Below are 24,509 nucleotides of genomic sequence, written 5' to 3'. Positions count from 1 at the left end.
GCTAGTAGTACTTATCTGATCAGATTGCTATGAGGATTAGGTGAGTAAATGAGATTAGAACAGCACCTGAACATAGAATCTCCATATTAAAGTTAGCTATTATAATGATATTATATAGATATTTTATTACTGTTATGATTATTTTACATTATTATTATCATTCCCTAGGATGGTTTTTCCTATCTCTGCAGTCAAAATCTGATCCCTTCCTATGCTTTTCTAGTACCTTAACCCTGCTTGCAGCACTAATCACAATTATAATTAATCAACTTTGTAATTACTTATTTAATGTCTGGATCCTATAGTTATTTAATAATCTCCCTGAGGACAGAAACTATATCTGTTTTTTTAATCAATAATCTACAAAATTTGGTACAGTGTAGCTTGCACATGGAAGGCACTAAAGAAATGTTTCAATTAATGATTGCATGGATGACTTCCTGTGGAAAGGAGGTATGAATGGGCCCAAAGTATACTATCTATTTCAGAGATGGAGAACTTGAGGCCTAGAGAATATTAGCTTACTTCTTCCTGCCTGTCAATGCAGTGCAGGATTGACACATGGAAAAAGCTATGTAAGTGTCCATAAAAGGATGAAGTTGAAGTTTTGGGTTGAGGTCAGCCAACTGGTGTTTCCAAGGTTAGACTCTGGGTTATCTGTATCTATCATTTTTGTTACCCAAGATATTCTACTGACTTCCTCCAATTTGAGTTTGTGTCTGATCATTCCCCAGATGGAGGAATTTAGTTAGATGACCCCTGATATTCTTTAGGGTTCTGTTTGCCACTCTGAGGAGCCTGCCCCTCAAACTGGGTTGGGTCTCTTGTCTCTGGAAGTCTCTGTTGGGCCAGCAGGAAAAACAAACTAACTCTGTCCCATTGTCCCTTCTTTCTCTCCAGAACCAGGATGGAGCCTGTGTCCAATCAGTGTCTGTGATTCTGCACCAGGACCCTCGGAGGCAGGTGACACTGACCCAGGCAGGAGATGTCCTTCTGTTTGACCAGTACAAGATCACCCCACCCTACACAGATGGTATGACTTAGAACGGTCAAGAGAGCTAGTTGGGAACTGGCTATTCAGCCCTCTTCCAGGCTCCTCTGGCCAAAGGAACTGCTACGTACATGGGGAAGAACTCACATTTTAGTGCTATGGGGGTCAGGCTAGGGGACACTTTTGTTCCAGAAATGGTGGCTCCTAAAATGTGTCTTTATTCCCACCTCAACATGATAGTAGTCTTCATAGAAGTATGACAGTTTCTCCTTTGCATCAGCACATGAACAGGGCTCTTTCACATCCCTGTACTTAGATTTATTTATTATTCTACCTGGTACCCAATTTCACAAGGGGCTTATGGGGAGCTTATAGGAAACACATTTAACAGAAAAGTAAAAAAAACATTAACTAAAATACAGAACCAGAGACCATTTTTTAGGAAGAAAGAAAGGGAGGAAGGGAGGGAAGGAAGGAGGATAGCCAGTGACAGGCCAAAAAATAAGAATGGGGATTCACTGCATGTAAAAGGGCCACAGAAATGCAAGTCATGAAAGATGTAAAAGTTGGTACAGTTGAATCTAAAATTTAAGTTTGCTACAATTGAATCTATAATTATATTGTGGGCTTCCTAGTGTCCACTGTGGAGAGAACTGGTGGTTCCAAAATTCTCCTTGTGCTCAAGGAGGAAACACACCATTCCTTAGGAGAGCAAAGCTGTAACTGTTAGTACCTGAATGCTAAAATAAAAATTTCAGCCCAGGCTATCTGGTTATCCCTGGGTCCTGATTCCATCATTAAACAGGTTTTTCTCAGGAAACCCCAAACCAACCCTGTGGCTGGGAAGTCTGAAGCCTGGACTGGGCATAGGGGTGGGCCAGGGTGGTGGTTGCGGGCAGAGTGGCCAAACTTCCTACATCCCCTTCCCGGTGTGTCCAGACGCCTTTGAGATCCGCAGGCTGTCCTCTGTGTTCCTGCGGGTGAGGACCAACGTGGGCGTGCGAGTGCTCTATGACCGGGAAGGGCTGCGGCTGTACCTGCGTGTGGACCAGCGATGGGTGGAGGACACTGTGGGCCTCTGCGGCACCTTCAATGGCAACACGCAGGATGACTTCCTGTACGTACCCGGAACCAGAAGGCAAAGCGGGGATGGGCCCTTTACAGCAGAGTATCCAGGGACACACCCCGGAAGTGTCTCCTATGGGGCCTCACTGTGCCTCGTGTGCACTATAAACTGTTCTATGCTGAAATTGAAGTATGTTCTTTAAAGCACTGCTTCCCAGACAGTGTGCAGATCAGTCACTTGGGGAGCTCCTTTAAATACTGAGTCCTGGGTGCCACTTCTCAAGACTCTGACAAAAGGTGGGGCCCAAGAATCTAATTTTGGATAAGCACCTACTGAGATTCTAGTACATGAGATCTATGAACCATACCTGGAGAAATACTGCTTTATAGTAAAGTCTTAAAACTGGGGGACCTCAGGCTGGGTTTGATTTGGCTTATGGTTTTAACTGACTGTGAATACATTTAGGTGAGTGCAAGCCCCTGGTAAACCAAGGACACCAACATTAGCAGCAGGCTCATATAACCAATATGCCTTTCCTACCTGGTGCTGGAAGGCTTTTGAGTTTGCACCTTGTGGGTCTCCCTAAATTTAGCTGTTTCCAATGACCTGACATAGTGAGAGAAAGACTCTTTAGAGTCCATTTTGGAGCTTGAGAGGGGAAAGGAGCGGTCCTTCCAGAAAGGAGAGCAAAGGAGAGATCTTGAACCTGAAGGTTCTGGCCAATTCTTAACGTACATACATTGGACAATGCAGAAGGAAACATAGAAGGCATTCTTTAGATAGGAATGAGAATTCAGGTTTGCTATTAAAAAAAAAAAAAAAAAAACAAGAAAAAGATGAGAGCTTTTAATGCTTTTAATGTACATTTTAAAATGTAGCTTTCTTCTCTGTCTTGCCTGGTAGGGATGATGTTCGGAAAGCTGGCAGGTGGTGGGAGCAGACCTTGGTTTAGCATGTGGGTTGCTTACCATCCTGCTACATGTGAATTCTGGGTGGGAGAACTGTTTTATGTAACAGGAGCGCTTCCACTGCCCTGGAGCAATAATGTGGGCATGGTGGGTGCCAGGCACCAGGGCAGATTATAACTTCTTTCTACTCTGCCACCTACACCAGAGTTTGGTGACTCGTGGAGTCTGGTTATGTTTGGGAAGCATGCTTGTTGCCCTTTCTTCCTTCACTGCTCCTTGCTTGGCAGTTTCCTATTTGAAGAGCCAAAGGGAGAGCCAAGGAATTTTCAGGAAGGAAAGGGGGAGAAAGTTGAAACCTGGTGAGGTTTGGTGCTTTTCATGGTCCTTGTTTCTCTTTCTGACATGAAGATCTGGTGTGGGTGCTGAAGGCAGGCAGTGTATGGTCCTAAGCTCATTTTCAGATTCTTTTGGATCTAACTCGGCATGTTGCATGTATGTGCATGTGCCCATGTGCCCATCCGTTGTATGTTTGAATGTGGCTGTGTAGATTGCCTGGGCTATTTGTGTTTCTAACATATTTTGATGCTAAAGGTGTGTGTGTATTGGGGGTGGATGTAAGTGGTTCGTATGGGCTTGTATGTGTGTCACATTTATGTAAATACATGTGTGCCTCTGAGTGTGTGTTTGTGCTTAGTTTATGGCTATGTGTGCATATATGAGCAAGTGGGTGGATGTGCCACTGAGTCCATATGAGCAAGTATGTGAATATGGCTGTACCATGGCTGCAGGTCCCCTGTGGGTGTGCCCGAGAGCACCCCACAACTCTTTGGAAATTCTTGGAAAACACTGTCTGCCTGCTCCCCGCTGGTTTCTGGCTCCCCACTGGACCCCTGTGATGTGCATATGCAAGCCGGTGAGGTGGGGGCAGAGGGAAATCATGGAATTGAGGGTGGGACTGCTTTGAGAGAGATGAGATGGGAACTCTAGACATAATGATGTTGGCCATATTCATAGGAGTGATAAGAACAGGAGGAGCCACAGGGATGGGACAGGAAAGAGTCGAGGGCTGGGCAGATAGGAAGCCTAATGTTTTACCCCTGTCATGTACATACACATTCACACTGAGTGAAAGCTGAAGTCCTCAGTGACCCCACTCGGCCCTCTGTGCCCATCCCCTTATCTCAGTGCCTTCTACTCTACCCTGGCCACCCTGACCTTACTGTTCTTCCTATGAAGCCAGGTCTGCCTCCTCCCAGCCTTTGCACTCATGGTGGCTTCCCCCTGCAGTGTTCTTCCTTCAGATAGACACATGCTCTTTGAAAAGACTTACCTCTTTTCATATTTCCTCAAATGTATTCTCTCTGGGGCCTTCCTGACCACCTGCATTAAGCTTTATTGGCTCTCCTGTTCCACCTCACACTTCCTGTCCTCCTCCTAGCTTTCTCTCACTTTTTAGATTCTTCCACTTCTAATTTAGTATTTATTAATTGTTTACTGACTATCTCCTCTAACAATCTCCTCCTTCATGAGGGCAGGGACTTCTGTTACTTGCATTCACTACTGTGTCTTCCTCTACCAGATAGATTCATGCCTAGTGCAAGGTAGAATCAGGACATGAATGTGTGCATACACATATACATTCACGGTCGTTTACTCCCATGCCCATGGCCAGCCACTTATTCATACTCAGACTTACTCAGCCATACCTACACACTGCCAGCCATCATGCACTGAGGTACCTGCCTCTATCTCCTCTGTACAAACACACACAGGCACACATAGACACACATGCACACACTCCCCCACCCAATCCCTTCAGTTGTGGGCAGGGTGGGAGAGGCTGAGTTCTGGGACATCAGACAAACTAGACCTCTGACCACCTGTCCCATGTTCCCAGCCTCCTATGCAGTGCAGTCCTGCAGCGTGCTCATGGGGGAGCTGTTTGCACCTTGTTCTGCATACCTGAGCCCCGTGCCCTACTTTGAGCAATGCCGCCGGGATGCCTGCCGCTGTGGGCAGCCCTGCCTGTGTGCCACGCTGGCCCACTATGCCCATCTGTGCCAGCGCCATGGACTGACAGTCAACTTCCGTGCCCACCTGCCAGCCTGTGGTGAGTTCCCCACCATGTGTGCTGATGGGGTGTGGGCTAGAGGAGCCTGGGCTCCAGTCCTGGATGCTCGCTGCCCCCTAGACTTTCCACTGGGCTTTATCTCCTGCTCCTGAATCTGCCTCTGCCTCTCACAATCAGCTTCTCCTATGCTTTCCATCTCTGCCAGTAGCCCCAGCCCTCTGGTTACCTGGTCTTGACACCTGGGACATGTCACTCAGGACTGCTTCTCTTATCCTCACCTCAGTCCATCTCCAAGAACTGTCAGTCCAGTGAGTCCCAAACTCACCCAACCCACTTTTTGCCACCTCCCCTGCCACTGCCCTAGTCAGAGCCACCTTCTTGGTGTGGCAGAATATGCTTTCTAAAGAGCACCGGCTTGGAGCCCTTGATTTAAGTGCACACATGTCTTAATAGCCACCCCATTCTGAACTATGCACTCCTCCCTCTTCTTGGTCATCTCTGTGCCCTCATCCCCAGCACAGGACCCAACTCTCAGTGAGCTCTTAGCAAAAGTTTGGAATAAATGGAAAAGGCACTATACTGGGAGTCAGGAGACCAGAGTTCTATTGTAGTCCTGCAGGTAATGTGCCCCTCTCAGAACCAAAGTTTTCCTAAGGGTGATTGGACAGAATCAGTGGGTTTTGACTCTGGCTGCACATTAGAACATCATAGGACATTTTTAAAAAATTGCACACATCTAGGGCACATCCAGTATCACCTAAGACAATACATCTGACACTGGGGTACAGACAGCAGCATTTTAAAAGAGCTCCCATGTGGCTTTGATGTGCAGCTGGGATTGAGAACAACTGACCTTGACAGTCTCAGCAGGTCTGCTGGCCCTGACACTGGGGGAGGCTCCTGGGGAGTGGGATGGTAGCCAGATGAGAAGACAGTGGCCCTGCATCTTGGAACAAAGGACCTGAGAGGCTGCTAGTCCATCTTCACAGCTTTGGAAGTGAGAGAGTGGAAGAATGCACACACCCATGAGAGCCATGAGCTGGGTTCTGGGCCATCAGGGTTGGTGACTTCCACTCTTCTCCCAACCTAAGAGCAATGCCCTGCAGGGAAAAGGAAATGCCAGTGGTAGACAAGGCCCACCTGCTACTTTACTAGAGAGGCAGTGACTCTGAAGCCAGACCTAGGTTGAAATCCCAACCCTGACCTTGATCTGCTTGTGACCTTGGGCAAGTGTCTAAACATCTCTGGGTCTCAGTTCTCATCAGATGACAACCCACCACACTACACAGTTACAGGGATGAGAAAGTCAAAGCATGGTTCTCCTTCCTACTGCAGCACTGTCCTGTGAGGCCACCAAGGAGTACAGCCCATGTGTGACCCTGTGTGGGCAAACCTGTCAAGACCTAGCCAGCCCTGAAGCCTGTGGAGTTGATGGTGGTAGTGACTTCAGCAGGGATGAGTGTGTGGAGGGCTGCACCTGTCCACCAGACACCTATCTAGATGCCCAAGCTGACCTCTGTGTCCCCAGGTGAGTGGGCCAGCTTGACCTCTGAGTCAGGTCAGAGATATATTGGGGTCTCCAGGGCCTCTAAGCTTGGGGAGACTGATTGGACTTCTCCTGTCCCTCAGTCATCTCATGTGCAGGCCAGACCTTGGTGGGTGAGGTGGTAGGGGCTTTCTCCTCTGAATCTCCCTCTTGGTCTCCTCGGCTCTGACTCTTCAGGCTACTCCTGCTGGTGTCCCCACAGAGCAGAACAACTCATGGAGCCAAGAAGGCCTCCTTCACCTCCTCTCTTCTTCCACAAGTATTTGTTTACATCGTAGTATGTTCCACACAATTCTAGGCTCTGGAAATTCGGTAATGAACAAAATAGTCTTGCCCTCATGCGGCTCACACTCCAGGGTGGTGAGACCTAATCAACAGAACCTTAAGGGCCCAGTGGTAAAAGGTCCTACAGAGTAAGGGCAAGGAGTTCCATACCGCCATCTACATGGGGTGAGTGTGGGGGGAAGTCCCCTCTGCTGTGTCGAGGTCTGAGTGGAGACCTGAGGGAAGAGAGAGGCGTCAGGGGAGTGGATGCCTGAGCTCAGCTCAAGGAGGATTCCCAGTGCAGGTGGCAGGCAGAGGAAGGGGAGAGCTACAGGAGGTGACTCCACATAATCCTGGGGCAATTGTCAGGGCCCTTGGTGCCCCACAGCCTCTGCTTCTCCATCTATAAAATGATATATGGTGGGAGCTGCAAAAGAGGCCTCTGCAGGGGGAGAAATAGGAATAACTCCAGGTTTTCAAGGTACAGAATCCTCCCTTGAGGTCCATATGTGTGCCCCACCCCCCTCCCTTGATCTCGAGTGTTGCCCACAAAGGAAGTCTCCGTAGGTTATATAGGGAGAAAGTAGTTGAGAGGCACTGGTGTTGGATGAGTTCAGGCATCCCTTCCAGGTGTCCCTTCCAACCCTGACCTGCGTGAGTCAAATTGGCAGGTTCTCTGGGGTTGTGTGATGAAGATACACAGCCTTACCCTCAGATAAGTCAAAGAAGAGCCAAGATAGCATAAGAATTCCTACCTCCCAGGATTCCTGTGAGGAGTCAATAACATAATGTATGTGGAGGGTCTGGTTCAGTGTCCCCAGTCAAGCATCAGTATGGCACTGACCGGTCAGAACAGATGCTGGGTGCAGCTGATCAGAAGAGCTACAGCAGGATGCAACCCTGTGCAGTATCTGCCCACCTGGCATGGCAGGGGCTCTGGGAACAGGGACTCTGCTCTTATCATTTCTCACTTCCTCAGTCCAGGTGAGGCTGGCTGTGGGAATGGACAGAGACCAATGGGGCTATGCTTATCTAAACTTGCTGGATGGACTGAATCTGTCATCCAACCCTGACCTCTGTCCCTGGTGCCAGGCTGGTGTTCTCACTCCCTGGAAGTGTGACACATGTCACAGTGGATATCATTACTTCTTTCTGTGTCCTCATGTCCCTGACTGTCTGAGGGTGGGCCCTCTGTCCTCAGAAGTCCCTGCTCCAGCTGGCGAGTCTGCTTACCTTTCCCTCTTCTTGATTTTTATAGGAACCAGTGTTCCTGCCACTTTCAAGGCATGGACTATCCTCCTGGGAACAACGACATCCCATCCCTGGGTCACTGGTGAGCTCTCTGGGTAGCAGCCTTATTGTCCTTTCTTTAAACTGAAGCTGCTGACAAGACAATGCAACTGAATGGAGCTTTCCTTAAAGTGGCACCCACCCTCCCCCTCTGTGCAGGGACAGGGGGACAGTGAGTGGGGATGTTTGTCTGATCCCTGCAGCGATCTGAGTGCAGTAATATGGGGTGTGCAGGTCCTGCAGCTTGGCTAACCCCAGTGCCCCCCTTCTTTCTCTGTAGCCACTGCAAAGATGGAATAATGAGCTGTGATAGCAGAGCCCCAGGTAAGGGTGACTGGAAGGATGTGAACTCTCCTTGGGGCTCCCCCTGGGAGTCGGGTGTGGGGAGGAGGCTGGGGAGCTGGAGTGCTGACAGGGATGGGGAGCCCATCTCAGCTTTTGCCCTACACTGGACTTCTGCATTCTTTGCCCTCTTGGCATCCTGAGACCCTGTCCCAGCCTCAGCGTCACCCTAAACCTTTTGGCATTTCAGAACAGTTTCTCAACCTTCCTTAGATCCTGGATTTTCTTGGTCTGAGTTGTCAAATATCTATTAGGCTGGCTTTGCTACCTCAGCACTGAACCTTGGGTCACAGATGGGGCAGACATGCTAGGCCTTTCAGACTCTCCCAGGCAACAGAGATTGGGGTGGATAGAACATTGGTGGGTCAATCTGTGAAGGGCTTAGAGGTGAGGTATGGCATGGGGGCTGGAGCACTTAGGGAGAGCCTCTTGGGGTGGAGGAACCCACTAAGGATAAAGTTAGCAAAGAGGAGAATGGAGAATATGGCTGGCGGTTAAGAACTGGGCCTCTAGGTTTAGACAGCCTGGGTTCAAATCCTGACCAGAACTCACTAGCTGTGCAACTCTAGGCAACTCACTTCACCTCTCTGAGCCTTCATTTCTTCTTTTGTAGATAATCCAGATTCCTGCATTCTTCCCATGTTTTATGTATATTCCTGAAAATGATATTCTTTTGACTGTTTCTAACTTCAGATTTCTGCCTCTTTGGCACATGGATATTCCTTTTTTCCAGCTTCATCCCAGTCTGAGCACGGAACTCAGTGGCCTTTTATCGATTTTCCTAAAAAAGATCACTCATACAAAGTGCAGGTGTGGACCTGGGAGTGTAGCTCAGTGACAGAGTACTTACCTAGCATGCGTCAAGCCCTAGGTTCAATCCCCAATACTGTAAAAAACAGAACAAAAAAATTAAAGTGCAAATGTGTATGGCAGATTTTACTGAAGGCGTAGGCAGAGAGAATGAGTTTATGTCACAGAAACAGAAGTGACAGGAAGTTGACTCTTTCTGTTGTTTAGTCCTCTGGCCACCCCACCATGCAGCTTGGCTGTCTTCTTTCTGGCCCCTCTCCTGATCCCTCTGAAACACCTTTCTTTCATTTTGTGATGCCTTTTGAAAACAGAATAGCTTCACTCCCTTAGATGGTAAAAGGGGGATGATAATACCTTGCAAAACAGTTGCAGGGTTAAATAAGATAATGCATGGGGAGACCTGGAACAGCACCTGGTAAGGAGTACTTGTTCAGTCATGGGTCCTGGTAGTGGTTGTCTTGTATAACAGCTCACATCCCTCCCTCCTCCATTGTGTGTATGTGGAAACTCAAGTAACGCCTCAGAAGCAGCCTCCTCCAGGTGCAGGCCCCAGGGCTCCAGGGTCATCCTGAAGCAGTTGCCCACTTCCAAGCCCGAGAGCTGCAGCACCCACCTCCTATCTTTCAGCTGCAGCCTGCCCAGCAGGACAGGTCTTCGTGAACTGCAGTGAACTGCACACAGACTCCGAGCTGAGCAGAGAGAGGACGTGTGAGCAGCAGCTACTGAATCTGAGCATGCCAGCCCATAGTCCCTGCCTGTCGGGGTGTGCCTGTCCCCACGGGTAAGGATTCCTGTTGCCAAGGTCTTTCCTGCCTGAAAACTGGCAGAGCCAGGGACCATGAGTGTGCAGGGTGGGGTGGGGTGGCAGGAAGGGAAGAACTAGGCCAGGGCAACTCTGATGCCAATGGGCTGGGAAAGAAGAGTTGCTTGGGGATCCAACCTGGGATGGGTTCTGCCCAACTCTGCTTCTTAACCTTGAGTGAGGAAGGTGCCTCGCCTCTGAGGCTGTATTTCATCTGTAAAATGGGAATAATAATAATAAATGCCTGCCACCTTAACAGGTGAGACCAAAGTGGAAGCTCTGAGTCGGGTGTCTGGCATGCCTTAGAGACCCAATAGGTTGAAAACTATGCGTGAGAAAACCCACGTTTCTGCCCTCAACCTCTTTCTCTGCACGGTTCTCAGCAGAACACTCAGGTGGAGGGCTGGTTCCCCTGGAATCCTTGAAGAGAAAGGCCCCACCCAATGAAGTTTCCCTCCTTGGTGCCTGAAATGCTGCCATCAAAGTCTGTAAGAGTTGCAGGAGTTGAGCCGTGAGGATGTACACTGGGTGCTCTGTACACTGGGGCCCAGCAACCAGTTCTGCCAGTGCTCATTCCTGGGTCTGGGCCAAAGAGAACACTAGGCATCCCATGACTTGTCAGCACTGGGCTGTGCCCTTCAGCCAATGAAGAGATTGGTGGTCAGCTGGGAGATCTGACCAGAACTGGCAGCCAAGGAAAATGAGATAAGGATCAGGGCGTCTGGGAAGGAAGGGGATGGCCAGCTGGAATTTTATTGTTTGTTAAGAATACTTTGATGCTACCTCCTTCAATATCAGAGCAACCAGAGGAGAAAAGAGGAGAGAATGTTTGCTCTCATTTTGGAGATGAAGAAACTGAGGCAGGGGCAGGGTGTAGGGGAAGTGGTCTGCCCAAGGAACCGTGACTGAAACCCAAGTCTCCTTATTCCAAACCCTACCTCTTGCTGAGAGCATACTAGCTCTGTGAGGTCCAGGATTAGGTCACCTACACAGAGGTCACAATGTGGGTCATGAGTCTGCCTTTTCCTAGATCAGAGTGTCCACAAGAGAGCCTGCACAGAATCCTAGGCCACCCATTGCCATGTAGGTCCCAGACCTTGTGAGGAGTGTCTCTGTCACAGAAGGCCCTTTGGGGCACTGTTTTTTTGTGTGTGAGTAAGTTCAGGAAAAGGCTGTGACTGAGGTCAGGAAAAGGTAGGACTCTGGTTTCAAAAACTTGGGTAACACACTGCCCACCTTGGTTGTAGGACTCAGAGGCACAAGGGAAGAAACACTGGACTATAGCCTGGGAGGACTGAGCTCTGGGTTTGGTTCTGCCAGCGATTTCATTGAGAGCTGTGTCAGTTGCTCTATAAGGAAGTGACACACATTCCACAGGGGCTCACCAAAGGGGGATTATTACAATCTCATTAATATGGGAAGGCCAGGCATTTCCCACTATCCTGGAATGCCCTATTGCCGGGATACAGCTCCCAAAGATGCCCCCACTATAATCCTCACCACCCCTCTGAGCCCACAGGTCTCCTCTGGGCCATGTGGTTACCGTTCTCTCTTCATAGTGCAGCTAAAAATCTTTGGATGCTGTGCATTGCTCCAAAGGACCTTGGAGCCACTGCAGGGGTCTGAGGTCTGAGCTGTCTGTGCTGCTCCACGTCATTTCTTTGTATCTTGGGTACTTTACCAAAGCCCTTAGGACCCCCAAGCAGTGAAGTATGTGGTTATGAGCAGACTCTGAAGTCAAGTTTGAATCCTGGCTTTGCCACTTACTGAATGATTAGTTAGGCACCCTAATGAGTCTCCATCCCCTCTTCTGAAAAAATGACACAGAATAAATGCTCTCTTTGAATAAATAGCTTTGTCTTTCCTCATCTGGGTTCCAGATTTGTAAATTCCCCCATGAATGACATGATCCTCTAAAAAGTGAGAGGACACTCACTCTACAAGTTAAGGGCAACATGAGGACAGAGGCTACAGCCTTGAGTCACTCATATGCTTCCCTGTGGTGGGCACATAGGTGCTCAGGGATGCAGGCAGGTCTGCTAAGGACAAGGAGGGAGCAGTATAGAGTGGGTGGCCATCAAGCCCCTGGGGAAAGGGCCTGTGGGTGATGGTGGGAGGTGATATAAGCCAGCCTTGTTGCCGGTGGCTGATGCAATTATGAGGAAAAGATGGGGAAGAAACCAATATTTATTGTGTGTTTACTTGGTGCTGGGCAGTGTGCCCAGGTCTATAATTAAATTCTCAAAATGACCTTGGGAGAAAGGTGTCATTATTCACGTTTTATGAATGACAAAAAAGAGGCTTAGAAAGGTTAAGTGGCTTCGTGTAAAATATAGTGCTTTTTTTCTGCTTCCTCTCAAAACCACAATGAAATGTTGGTAATGAAATAAAAAAAGGTATAAATCCCAGGAACAAAGAGAAAGGAGTAGGGATGACGGTAGCACAAGATCGGGCAATAGATTTGGGAGGAGCGAGGGTGGACGTGCAGAGACTGACCTTGCGGAGCAGAAGTTGACAGCTGATGCTTTCCTGGGGAATGGCCAAGGAGAAATGACCTAGGCTGTGTTAAGAGCTTCAGAAACTCCGCTGCAAGCATCTCAGAAAGGGGTGGTAGGAGGAAGACCGAGGATGAGTTGCAAGTCTGATAAGGAGCAGTGAAACCTTCAAGTCCCCTCCAGCATCCACTGTACAAGCCCCATTCAGCAGGAGAAAGGTAGTAGGAATTTCTGAAGAAGAGCCGGGAGGTAGTTCAGTGGTGGAGCACTTGCCTAGTGTGTGTGAAGCCCTGGGTTCAATCCCCAGCGCGCGCACACACGCTCTAGAGAAACAAAATCAAGAGATTTTTGATCACAGAGGCACCAAGATAGGGGTGATGGAGAGTGGAAACAGGCAAAGTGAAAGCCAATCGGGATCCCAGCCTTCTTCCCAGCTTGGTTCCCAGGATAGCTGCAGGCAGACTTTACCTTCCAACTAGAGATGGGAGAGATTTCTTCTGAAACTTGGTTGTGCCAAGAACAAAAACCAAGAAACAAAACTACAAAAATTAACATTTGGGGTCTTCCCAACACAACAGTGGGTCCCACTGTAATTAGTATGGAGTTTCTTTAGGTCATTATAGCAGGGTCTGGTTTTCTAAAACTCTAGAGCAAGTCTTGAAATCTGTAAGTAAGAGTCCTCTAACTTAGTTCTTTTCAGAAGTTGTTTGGCACTTCTAGATCTTTGCATTTCTATGTAAATTTAGAATCACTTTGTCCATTTCTACTGCTACCCCTCAAAAAGTCTGTGGGACTTTGATTGAGACTATGTTCAATCTATAGATTGTTTTGGGAAGAAAGCATGTTTAAATACCAGTGAGTTGTGCAATCCACAGGTGTGATATTATCTCCTCATCGATTGGGTCCTTTTTCATTTCTCTCAGCAGTGTTTTATTGTTTTCACATAAAGGCTTTGCATGTTTGTCATTGAATTTATTCACAGGTATTTTATGTTTTTGTTGATATTATAAATATTTTTATTAATTTCATTTATTTTGTTCATTGTTGGAATATAGAAATACAGCTTCCTTTTGTATACTATCTTTGTATTCACAGTCTTGCTAAATTTATTTATTTAGTTCTAGTTGCCTTTTCATAGATTCCTGAATTTCAATACATGATCATATCATCTGTGGATGAAAATGATTTCTCTTCTTCATTTCTTTTTTTTTTTTTTTTTTTTTTTTTTTTTCTTTTTTTTTTTTTTTTTATTGTAAACAAATGGGATACATGTTGTTTCTCTGTTTGTCCATGGCGTAAAGGCATACCATTTGTGTAATCATAAATTTACATAGAGCAATGTTGTTTGATTCATTGTGTTATTTTTTTCCCTTCCCCCCACCCCTCCCACCCCTCTTTACCCTCTATACAGTAGTTCCTTCCTCTATACTTGCCCCCCTCCCTAACCCTAACTCTAACCCTTCCCTCCCCCCCATTATGTGTCAACCTCCACTTATTAGCGATATCATTCGTCCTTTGGCTTTTTGAGATTGGCTTATCTCACTTAGCATGATATTCTCCAATTTCATCCATTTGCCTGCAAATGTCATAATTTTATCATTCTTTATGGCTGAGTAATATTCCATAGTATATATATACCACAGTTTCTTTATCCACTCATCAATTGAAGGGCATCTAGGTTGGTTCCACAGTCTGGCTATTGTGAATTGAGCAGCTATGAACATTGATGTGGCTGTATTTCTGTAGTATGCAGATTTTAAGTCCTTTGGGTATAGGCCAAGGAGTGGGATAGCTGGGTCAAATGGTGGTTCCATTCCAAGTTTTCTAAGGAATCTCCACACTGCTTTCCATAGCGGCTGCACTAATTTGCAGCCCCACCAGCAGTGTATGAGTGTACCTTTCTCCCCACATCCTCGCCAACACCTGTTGTTGCTCGTATTCTTGATAATCGCCATTCTAATTGGGGTGAGATGGAACCTTAGGGTGGTTTTGATTTGCATTTCTCTTATTACTAGAGATGTTGAACATTTTTCCATATGTTTGTTGATTGCTTGTAGATCTTCTTCTGTGAAGTGTCTATTCATTTCCTTAGCCCATTTGTTGACTGGACTGTTTGAATTCTTGGAGTAGAGTTTTTTGAGTTCTTTATAGATTCTGGAGATTAGTGCTCTATCTGAAGTATGATTGGCAAAGATATTCTCCCACTCTGTAGGCTCTTTCTTCGCATTGCTGATAGTTTCCTTTGCTGAGAGAAAGCTTTTTAGTTTGAATCTATCCCAGTGGTTGATTCTAGCTTTTATTTCTTGTGCTATGGGAGTCCTGTTAAGGAAGTCTGGTCCTAGACCAACAAGATGAAGATTTGGACCTACTTTTTCTTCTATAATCTGCAGGGTCTCTGGTCTGATTCCGAGGTCCTTAATCCATTTTGAGTTTAGTTTCGTGCATGGTGAGAGATATGGGTTTAGTTTCATTCTGTTGCATATGGATTTCCAATTCTCCCAGCACCATTTGTTGAAGAGGCTATCTTTTCTCCATTGCATATTTTTGGCCCCTTTGTCTAGTATGAGAAAATTGTATTTATTTGGGTTTGTGTCCGTGTCCTCTATTCTGTACCATTGATCTACCTTTCTATTTTGGTACCAATACCATGCCGTTTTTGTTACTATTGCTTTGTAGTAGAGTTGAAGATCTGGTATTGCAATACCCCCTGTTTCACTCTTCCTGCTAAGGATTGCTTTAGCTATTCTGGGTTTCTTATTCTTCCAGATGAATTTCATAATTGCCTGCTCTATTTCTGTAAGGTACGTCATTGGGATTTTAATTGGAATTGCATTGAATTTGTATAGCACTTTAGGTAGTATGGCCATTTTGACAATATTAATTCTTCCTATCCAAGAACATGGAAGATCTTTCCATCTTCTAAGGTGTTCTTTAATTTCTTTCTTTAGTGTTGTATAGTTCTCATTGTAGAGGTCTTTCACCTCTTTTGTGAGATTGATTCCCAAGTATTTTATTTTTTTCGAGGCTATTGTGAATGGGGTAGTTTTCCTAATTTCTCTTTCTGAAGATTCATCACTTATGTATAAAAATGCGTTGGATTTATGGGCATTGATCTTGTAACCTGCTACTTTACTGAAATCACTTATGAGTTCTAAGAGTTTTCTGGTGGAATTTCCAGGTTCCTCTAAATATATAATCATGTCATCAGCGAACAGGGATAGTTTGAGTTCTTCTTTTCCAATTCGTATCCCTTTAATTTCTTTGGTTTGTCTAATTGCTCTGGCCAGAGTCTCAAGAACGATGTTGAATAGAAGTGGTGAAAGAGGGCATCCCTGCCTTGTTCCAGTTTTTAGGGGGAATGCTTTCAGCTTTTCACCATTTAGAATGATATTAGCCATGGGCTTCGCATAAATGGCCTTTACAATATTAAGGAATGTTCCCACTATCCCTATTTGTTCTAGTGTTTTGAGCATGAAGGGGTGCTGTATTTTATCAAATGCTTTTTCTGCGTCTATTGAAATAATCATGTGATTCTTGACTTTAAGTCTATTAATATGGTGAATTACGTTTATTGATTTCCTGATGTTGAACCAACCTTGCATCTCTGGGATGAAACCCACTTGATCATGGTGCACTATCTTTTAAATATGTTTTTGTATGCGATTTGCTAAAATTTTGTTGAGAATTTTTGCGTCGATGTTCATTAAGGATATTGGTCTGAAATTTTCTTTCCTTGATGAGTCTCTGTCTGGTTTAGGTATCAGTGTGATATTGGCTTCATAGAATGAGTTTGGGAGGGTTCCCTCCTCTTCTATTTTATGGAATACTTTGAGAAGTATTGGAATGAGCTCTTCCTTAAAGGTTTTGTAGAACTCGGCTGAGAACCCATCTGGTCCCGGACTTTTCTTTGTTGGTAGGCTTTTGATGACTTCTTCTATTTCAGTACTTGAAATTGGTCTATTTAAATTGTTTATGTCCTCCTCATTCAGTTTAGGCAATTCATATGTCTCTAGAAACCTGTTGATGTCTTCGAAATTTTCTATTTTGTTGGAGTATAGATTTTCAAAATAGCTTCTAATTATGTTTTGTATTTCCATCCTGTCTGTAGTGATATTTCCTTGTTCATTCCGAATTTTAGTGATTTGGGTTTTCTCTCGTCTTCTCTTTGTTAGTGTGGCTAAAGGTTTATCAATTTTGTTTATTTTTTCGAAGAACCAACTATTTATTTTGTCAATTTTTTGTATTGTTTCTTTTGTTTCAATTTCATTGATTTCAGCTCTGAGTTTAACAATTTCCTGTCTTCTACTACTTTTGGTGCTGTTCTGTTCTTCTTTTTCTAAGGCTTTGAGCTGTAGTGTTAGGTTGTTTATTTGTTGAGTTTTACTTCTTTTATTAAATGCGCTCCATGAAATAAATTTCCCTCTAAGTACTGCTTTCATAGTGTCCCAGAGGTTTTGATATGATGTTTCTTTGTTCTCATTTACCTCTAAGAATTTTTTAATTTCCTTCTTAATATCTTCTGTTATCCATTCATCATATAATAGCATATTGTTTAACCTCCAGATGTTGGAATAGTTTCTGTGTTTTACTCTTTCATTTATTTCTAACTTCAATCCATTATGATCTGATAGAATACATGCTAGTGTCTCTATCTTCTTGTATTTGCTAACATTAGCTTTGTGGCATAATATATGGTCTATTTTAGAGAAGGATCCATGTGCTGCTGAGAAGAAAGTGTATTCACTCTTGGTTGGATGGAATATTCTATAAATGTCCGTTAAGTCTAAATTATTGATTGTGTTGTTGAGATCTATGGTTTCTTTGCTCAATTTTTGTCTGGAAGATCTGTCCAGTGGTGAGAGCGGCGTGTTAAAATCACCTAGTATTATTGTGTTGTGGTCTATTTGGTTTCTGAAATTGAGAAGGATTTGTTTGACATACATAGATGAGCCACTGTTTGGGGCATAGATGTTTATGATTGTTATATCTTGCTGATTTATGCTTCCCTTAAGCAGTATGAAATAACCTTCTTTATCCCTTCTGACTAACTTTGGCTTGAAGTCCACATTATCGGAAATGAGGATGGATACTCCAGCTTTTTTGCTGAGTCCATGTGCATGGTATGTTTTTCCCCATCCTTTCACCTTTAATCTATGGGTATCTTTTTCTATGAGGTGAGTCTCTTGCAGGCAACATATTGTTGGATCTTTCTTTTTAATCCAGTCTGCCAGTCTATGTCTTTTGATTGATGAATTCAGGCCATTAACGTTCAGGGTTATTATAGAGAAATGATTTGGTTTCCCGGTCATTTGGTTCATTTTTAAAATTTTGTTTATTTATTTGTTTGACACAACTTGTTTCCTCCTTTATTTGACAATTCCTTTAGGATAATTCCTCCCTTTGCTGATTTGCTTCTTTGTTTTTCATCTCTTCCTCATGGAATATTTTGCTGAGAATGTTCTGTAATGCTGGCTTTCTTTTTGTAAATTCTTTTAGCTTTTGTTTATCATGGAAGGATTTTATTTCATCGTCAAATTTGAAGGTAAGTTTTGCTGGGTATAAGATTCTTGGTTGGCATCCATTTTCTTTCAGGGCTTGAAAAATGTTGTTCCAGGACCTTCTAGCTTTTAGGGTCTGGATTGAAAAATCTGCTGATATGCGTATTGGTTTCCCCCTGAATGTAATTTGGTTCTTTTCTCTCACAGCCTTTAAAATTCTGTCTTTATTTTGTATGTTAGGTATTTTCATTATAATGTGCCTTGGTGTGGGTCTGTTGTAATTTTGTGTATTTGGAGTCCTGTAAGCCTCTTGAACTTGATTTTCCATTTCATTCTTCAGATTTGGGAAATTTTCTGATATTATTTCATTGAATAGGTTGTTCATTCCTTTGGCTTGTTTCTCTAGGCCTTCCTCAATCCCAATAATTCTTAAATTTGGCCTTTTCATGATATCCCATAGTTCTTGTAGATTCTGTTCATGATTTCTTACCATCTTCTCTGTTTGTTCAGCTTTGTTTTCAAGGTTAAATATTTTGTCTTCAATGTCTGAGGTTCTGTCTTCCAGGTGTTCTATCCTATTGGATATGCTTTCTATGGAGTTCTTAATTTGGTTTATTGTTTCCTTCATGTCAAGGATTTCTGTTTGGTTTTTTTTCAATATCTCTAACTCTTTATTGAAATGATCTTTTGCTTCCTGTATTTGCTCTTTTAACTGTCGATTGGTGCGATCAATCAATGCTTGCATTTGCTCTTTCATCTCATCATTCAATGCTTGCATTTGCTCTTTCATCTCCTCGTTTGCTTCTCTGATCATTTTAATTATGTACATTCTGAACTCCTTTTCTGTCATTTCTTCTGCCATGCTGTCATTGGGTTTTATTGATGTAACATCTAGATTTGTTTGCAGCATTTTCTTTCCTTGTTTTCTCATGTTGTTCAGATATCAGTGGACCGCTGAGATATTGCAGATTTCCTCTGTTGATTTACAATGACCCTGAAGATTTCTATATATATCCCCTCTTAGCCTTCAGTAGGCTGAAGTCTTGGAGGAGGTTGATAATGCGGTGCTCCACAAGGAAGCTGCCTCTCTAGGAGTGGTGGCCTTCAGGTGGGGTATATTCCCTGCTAGTGGGCAGAGGTGCCTCCACTTGTTGACCAATGGTCATCCAAAGGGGACCTAGGCTGTGGGCTGAGGCAAGGCCTGTTTGGGCCTGAGCCTCTGGTTTTACCGTCCTTGTGGGAAACCTCACCCAGCAGGGAAGACTCACTTGGTGGGGAGGTCTCGCTGGTCAGTTTCCTCCTAGAGGTTCCCCTCAATTTACATCTACTGCCTGGGCTGGGCTGCCTTCCTCTGCAAAGTTTCCAGGGGCCCGGCCCTACCTCCTGGGCCTGGGAGCCTCACCCTTCGCAGATGAATCTCCTTAGGCTGCCCCTCCTCAGAGAATTTGCCCATAGGCCTGGAACCTTCGCTCCGCCCTAAGCCTGTCTCTGTGCGGCTCTTCCACCCAGAAGCCTCCTAGATCCTGGGACCCTGTTCTGCACCTAATCGCCTGGCTGCGTGGCCCCTCCTCTGAGCAGCCACCTGTGGCCCCGAACAATCGCTCTGAGTCCCAGAGACCCGCCACAGGCTTCTTCCTCCAGACAGCCGCCCAGTATGCCGGTGCGGTCACTAGGAGTCCAAGAAACTCACTTCGTGCCTCCTCCTCCCACCAACCACCCGTAGCCCGGGGCAATCAATCACTCCGAGTCGAAGTGACCCTGCCCGTTCCTCCTCCTTCTCCAGATAACCCCCCGGGTGTTCAGGAGCAGTCCCTCTGAGTGGCTCTGAATCCACGTGACCCGCTGCACGGGTCCTCTGGGCCACCGCCCGGAGCTCTGGTGTGGTCCCTCAAGACCAAGCGTCCCACCACGCTTCTCCTCCAGGCAGCCCCCCTGTGTTCAGGAGCTGTCACTTTAAGACCAAATAACTCACCACTCGCCTTCTCCTCTGAGCAGCCGCCTGGAGCGCTAATGCAGTCACTGCGAGTCCAAAGGACCCGCCGCGCTCCTTCTCCTCCTTCTCCTACTCCTCCGGGCAGGCCCCGGGGTTCAGAAGTGGTCAGGGTCCAAACAGCTCGCCACGCAGCCCCTTCTCTGGCAACCGCCTGTAGTTCCCGTATAGTCGCCCGAATCCAAGCGGCTGCTCCTCTTCCTCCTCGTCCTCAGGGCAGGCCCCGGGGTTCAGAAGCGTCGTTCTGATTCCAAACAGCTCGCCGCGCGGCTTCTCCTCTGGCAACCGCCTGCAGCTCTGGCGCAGTCTCTCCGAATCCAAGTGGCCACGCTCCTCTCCTCCTCCTCAGGGCAGGCCCCGGTGTCCTGAGTCCACACAGTTCTCCCCGCCTCTCCTCCCCCGGGCAGCCGCCGGAGCCCCAGTGGCTGCTCCGAGTCCCAGCGCTGTGCCGACCGGCCTCCTCTATGGCGCTCCAGCGGGGGGAGGGGCGTCTCGCCGGCAGTTCTACTTCACAAAGTTTCCTGCGTTCCGGGACCCCCGTCCCATCCGGGATGCCCCCCCAGGGGGTGAGAGTCACCCGGCTACTTTGAGTTGGTCCCAAGCGTCTCAATATCTCCTCTCTTGAATCCTGAGTTCTGGAGCAACACGTAATGCAGCCACCCTCTAGGCCGCCATCTTGAAAACCTCTCTCTTCTTCATTTCTAATCTTTACACTTTGTATTTTTTTTTTACTTGTCTGGTTATACTGAATAGAACCTGTAGCATACTTTTGAATAGAAGTAATATGAGTAAAATTTATTTCCTTTCTCTTTATCTTAGGGTAAAGCAATCATTCTTTTACCATTACTGATAATATCAGTCATAGTTTTTTTGGTACATGCCCTTTAGTAGATTCATTTCCACTATGCTGAACATTTTTATAAAAAATGATTACTGAATTTTGTTGATTGGCTTTATTTATTAAAATATGATATGACATTTCCTCTTTATTTTGTTACTGTGGCAAATTGCATCAGTTGATTTTTGAATAGTAAACCAACCTTCATTCCCAGGATAGATCTCAGTTTGTTTAATATTCTGTACTCATGGGAGATACTGTTCTGTGGTTTTCTTCACTTGAAATGTTTTTGTCTGATTTTGGTATCAGAGTAATGTTGGCCTTACAGAATGAGTTGGAAAATATTATCTTATTTTTAATTTTTGGAAGAGTTTGTTTAGAATTGGTATTGTCTCTTCCTTAAGTGCTTGATAAAATTTACCAGTCTTGAGATGTTTTCAACTTCAAATTCAATTTGTTCAATAGATATTGGGCTTTTCAGGTTGCTTCTTGACTAAATTTTCATGATGTGTCTTTTAAGGAATTTGTCCATCCCGCCTAAGTTGTTACATTTATTGACTTAACATTGTACATACTCTTCCCTAATTTTCTTTTTAATCTGTGTAGGATCTGTAGTGATGTTTCCTTTTGGTTATTGATATTAATTTGAGGTTTCTCTCTTTCTCCTCTCTCCTCTCTTCCCTTCTTTTCTCTTCTCTTTTCTTCCTCCCTCTCCTCCTTTTCCTCTCCTCCTCCTCCTCCTCCTTCTTCTTCCTCTCTCTCTCTCTCTCTCTCTCTTTCTCTCTCTCTCTCTCCTCTATCTATCTATCTCTATCTTTTTCTCTCTCTTTAATATTCATTCTGCCAGGAGGTTGTCAAATTTTATTATCTTTTCTATAATATGAAGAATTCTAGATTTAACTCTTTTCACTAATTTAATTTTTATCATTATTCCTTTGCTTTGTAATATGTCTTGACTTTTTAAACATTCTCTCATTATCACTGTTAGCTGTTTGACTATCACATGCCTACATATTTTGTATGTGCATTTATTCTGTTTAGAGTTCACTGAGTGTCATAAAAATTGATAATGTTTTAGCTCCCATTATTTCCCCTGGGATCACATTAGAATACCTGATATTGTCTCATAAGTCATTGAAACTGCATTTTTTCCCACTGGACTTTCTTCTTCAGATTGAACCATTTCTTTTGTCCATCTTCAAGGCTACTTAGCTTCACTTCTGAAGTAGTTAGTCTGTTGTTATGCCCTTTCAGCAGAATTTTTATTAACTATATTAAAATTTTCAGAATTTCCTCTTTTTAAAAATAGTTTTTACATCTCTCCTGAGATTCCCCTACTGTTTGCTCACTTTGTTTGCCTCTTTTTAGTGCTTAAACATATTTATAGTAACACAAAGTCCTTATCTGCTAATTATTTCATGTATATCATTTTTGGATCTGTTTTAACTATTGACTGATTTTTCTCCTAGTTTCTCCTAGTTGTGGGTTACATTTCTTCACTTCTTCTCATATTTAGAAAATTGGTACTGGATGCTGGACATTACGAATTTTACATAGTTGCATGCTCTCTTTGTTGACTTTGTTTATTGAATATTGAGTTTTGATATTGTAGGCAGTTAATTTACTGGTTTGTTAGCATGATCTCTTCAAGACTTGTGTTTGAATCTGTTAGTTTGTCTATAGTAGCTCTATTCCCAAGGCCTGGAGTGTTGAGAGAGGTCTTTCTATCCTAGCTGGTCATAATCCTGATGTGTTCCAGTACTGCACTGTATCAGAAATTTCTATTAATCTCACACTTTCTCAATAACCATTTCTTGCCAACCCCTGAGAAATCTTTCCTTGCTCATGAGCAATTTAGTATTTGGTCAAAGACTTAAGGTAACTTTAATGGAATTCTGGAGTTCCTTCTCTGAGAAGATCCCTCCTGTTTTATATCTCCTGTTTTATATTCTAGCTACCTCACAAACCCTGTATGCAAGTTTCTGTCTCTTCTCCTCAGTGACACATTGTGCACTGAGTTTTGTTATCCTGCACTATAGTCCAGAAAGTGCCTCCAGGAGGAAAATCTGGATATGGGAAGGAATTAGCAAGAGACACTTTTCAGGGGCTGGGGACATAGCTCAGTCGCCTTATAAGCACAAGGCCCTGGGTTCGATCCCCAGCACCACCACCCCCCCCCCGCAAAAAAAAAGAGACGCTTTTCAGTATAATACCTGTAGTGCTCTTTCTCTTTGCCTTTTAAAACCATGTACTTATATTCCTTTGAAAAGTAAAATAGGAAGGTTAAACAACTTGTTCTAAGCAGATCCTGAATTTGAACTAAAAATTGCTTTTTGTCAAAGCTTGTTTTCTTATCCCTGCCCCAGACTGTATCCTGATGGTGCCAGGACATGGTTAGAGCCGTACCTGAGAACGTTAATAAATTCCCTGAGATGTCCCTGTCTCCTGCCTAACAATGGGTCAGATTTCATGGAAACCAAATTGGAAGGTGGTAGCAGTATGACTTTGGGTCTGTGATCTGATATCCCCATGAAAAACTTGGTTTGGAGTGTCATTCCCATGTCCATGGTCTTTTCATTAGTTTATAGCTAGTATCTAAGGAGCAACTGACATCTGCCTGACCAGGGAGGCCTTGACTGGTAAGCTGAGCCTTACTTGCCAAAGGATGGCAGAATCAGTGGGTACATGGTCAGTCTCTTTTAGGGGAAAGACTGAGATCCACTCCAAGACATCCATGTGATGCATGGTTTTGCATAGATGACAGATCAAGGAAGAGTGCTCTCCTGACCACTTGCTTGCTGTGTCCCTACAGCCTGCTCAGACATGGGGATGAATGTTTCCCACCAGAAGAATGCCCGTGCACTTGGAAGGGGAAGGAGTATTTCCCTGGGGACCAGGTGATGTCACCCTGCCATACCTGGTAAGTGAGGACCCTGAACAGGGTTTGCTTTTTGCTGGGAAGTGCATGATTATGGGATGTATTATCATAAGATAGTCTAGCATTTCTTTTCCACCATGTTCATATTCATGTTGTGTGTTTTTATGTTGTGTGTAGGGGTTATGTACATACACAGGTGCACATATATAAAATTATATTTTGTAATATTTTTGTGACTATTTGCATGAATGTGAGTTTGTTCAGACATGTATATAAGTGTGCATACTTGCATATTTTTAACCATAACTATGTTTTTGCAGCTTATATGAGTATGTAAATGTGGGCACAAATCCAAATGCACAGACTGCTTAGGCGAACATGCATATATATGAAATGGCAGGCATTCATAAATCTGAGAATGTTCACGAATACCTATAAGTAGGAATTCGTGTATGTATATAGGTGTGTTTATATATATTTGTATGCTTATGCATCCATTTAGTATGTATAGAAATGCAAGTGCAAAGTACTTGAGTATGTGTGTGCATTGGATATACATATTTATATTCACATGTGAGTGAATTATGTGTACATATGCATTTGTGTTTTGCCTATGAATACATGCATGCCCATAAATAAAAAGTGAGTGAGTGCATATGTGAGTATATTTTCATACTGTATGTTCAGTAATATAAGTACACATATGTGAGAGTGTATGCA

General features: G+C 44.5%; 1 protein-coding gene across 1 annotated transcript in view; it reads left to right on the top strand.

Moving 5' to 3' along the window:
* The window catches only part of OTOG (otogelin), an 84,609-nt gene that overhangs the window by 14,477 nt on the left and 45,623 nt on the right, over positions 1-24,509 (top strand). The window contains exons 16-24 of the mRNA XM_079103544.1: positions 901-1,033; positions 1,931-2,108; positions 3,754-3,878; positions 4,863-5,075; positions 6,372-6,564; positions 8,105-8,179; positions 8,417-8,460; positions 9,916-10,069; positions 23,724-23,831. Coding sequence (XP_078959670.1) covers positions 901-1,033; positions 1,931-2,108; positions 3,754-3,878; positions 4,863-5,075; positions 6,372-6,564; positions 8,105-8,179; positions 8,417-8,460; positions 9,916-10,069; positions 23,724-23,831 — 1,223 coding nt within the window. The remainder of the gene's footprint in view (positions 1-900; positions 1,034-1,930; positions 2,109-3,753; positions 3,879-4,862; positions 5,076-6,371; positions 6,565-8,104; positions 8,180-8,416; positions 8,461-9,915; positions 10,070-23,723; positions 23,832-24,509) is intronic.

The sequence above is a fragment of the Sciurus vulgaris genome (genome assembly GCF_902686455.1).
Source record: "Sciurus vulgaris genome assembly, chromosome: 11".
NCBI classification, from domain to species: domain Eukaryota; kingdom Metazoa; phylum Chordata; class Mammalia; order Rodentia; family Sciuridae; genus Sciurus; species Sciurus vulgaris.
Note: the sequence above shows the minus strand (reverse complement) of the source record. Positions and strands in the feature narration are given on the sequence as shown.